Here is a 594-nt window from a genome sequence, read left to right on the forward strand (position 1 = left end):
ATCATAGTAAGACAATAATCGAATGACCTTACTTTCCTAAGGTATATCAAAAGAATGACTATGTATACAAATTATTCTTCCTGTAAACAAATCTTCCCTCCCTCTCCCCCTACTACAGCTGAGCAGCATCACCGGCGTAGCGAAGGGCGCTCTCGCTCACGACGCAACAGCCTTCCCCAGCACCTCATCGCCTGCCGCGGCGCCGGCGATGAACTGAGAAACTCCCATTTACGAAGTCATTGGGCCCTTAAGCTAGAGACTGCTAAGGCAGTGATCGTTAGCTTTTTAAGGGTTATTTATAGTTGCTAGTTTGTGCGTCTGTTGCTAGGTTTTGTGTATATCCGTTATTCGAGTATCTGTTTCACTGTTCATTACGCTCATGTGATTTTGAATACATATGAGTACCAAGGTTGAACGTCGTGTGTGTCACACGGTTTACGAAATGGCATCAACAGAGGTTGGCAATATTATTGTTGTCCTAAATTCTTAATTTGACAGCTATTTACTTGTCACTAGGGGTAATTTTGGGCCAGAATGTGAAAATACTAAAAATACTTGTAAGGAAAAATGTTTTGATAATTCTACCATTGAGAG

At 41.8% G+C, this 594-nt stretch overlaps 1 protein-coding gene across 1 annotated transcript in view; it reads left to right on the forward strand.

Annotated features, from left to right (window-relative positions):
* Positions 1 to 588, forward strand: part of LOC119585617 (potassium channel subfamily K member 10-like) — a 16,240-nt gene extending 15,652 nt beyond the window's left edge. The window contains exon 7 of the mRNA XM_037934285.1: positions 119 to 588. Within this exon, the coding sequence (XP_037790213.1) occupies positions 119 to 217 (99 nt within the window). The 3' untranslated portion in view covers positions 218 to 588. The remainder of the gene's footprint in view (positions 1 to 118) is intronic.
* Positions 589 to 594: the final 6 nt, after the last annotated feature.

The sequence above is a fragment of the Penaeus monodon genome, chromosome 20 (genome assembly GCF_015228065.2).
Source record: "Penaeus monodon isolate SGIC_2016 chromosome 20, NSTDA_Pmon_1, whole genome shotgun sequence".
Lineage (NCBI taxonomy): Eukaryota > Metazoa > Arthropoda > Malacostraca > Decapoda > Penaeidae > Penaeus > Penaeus monodon.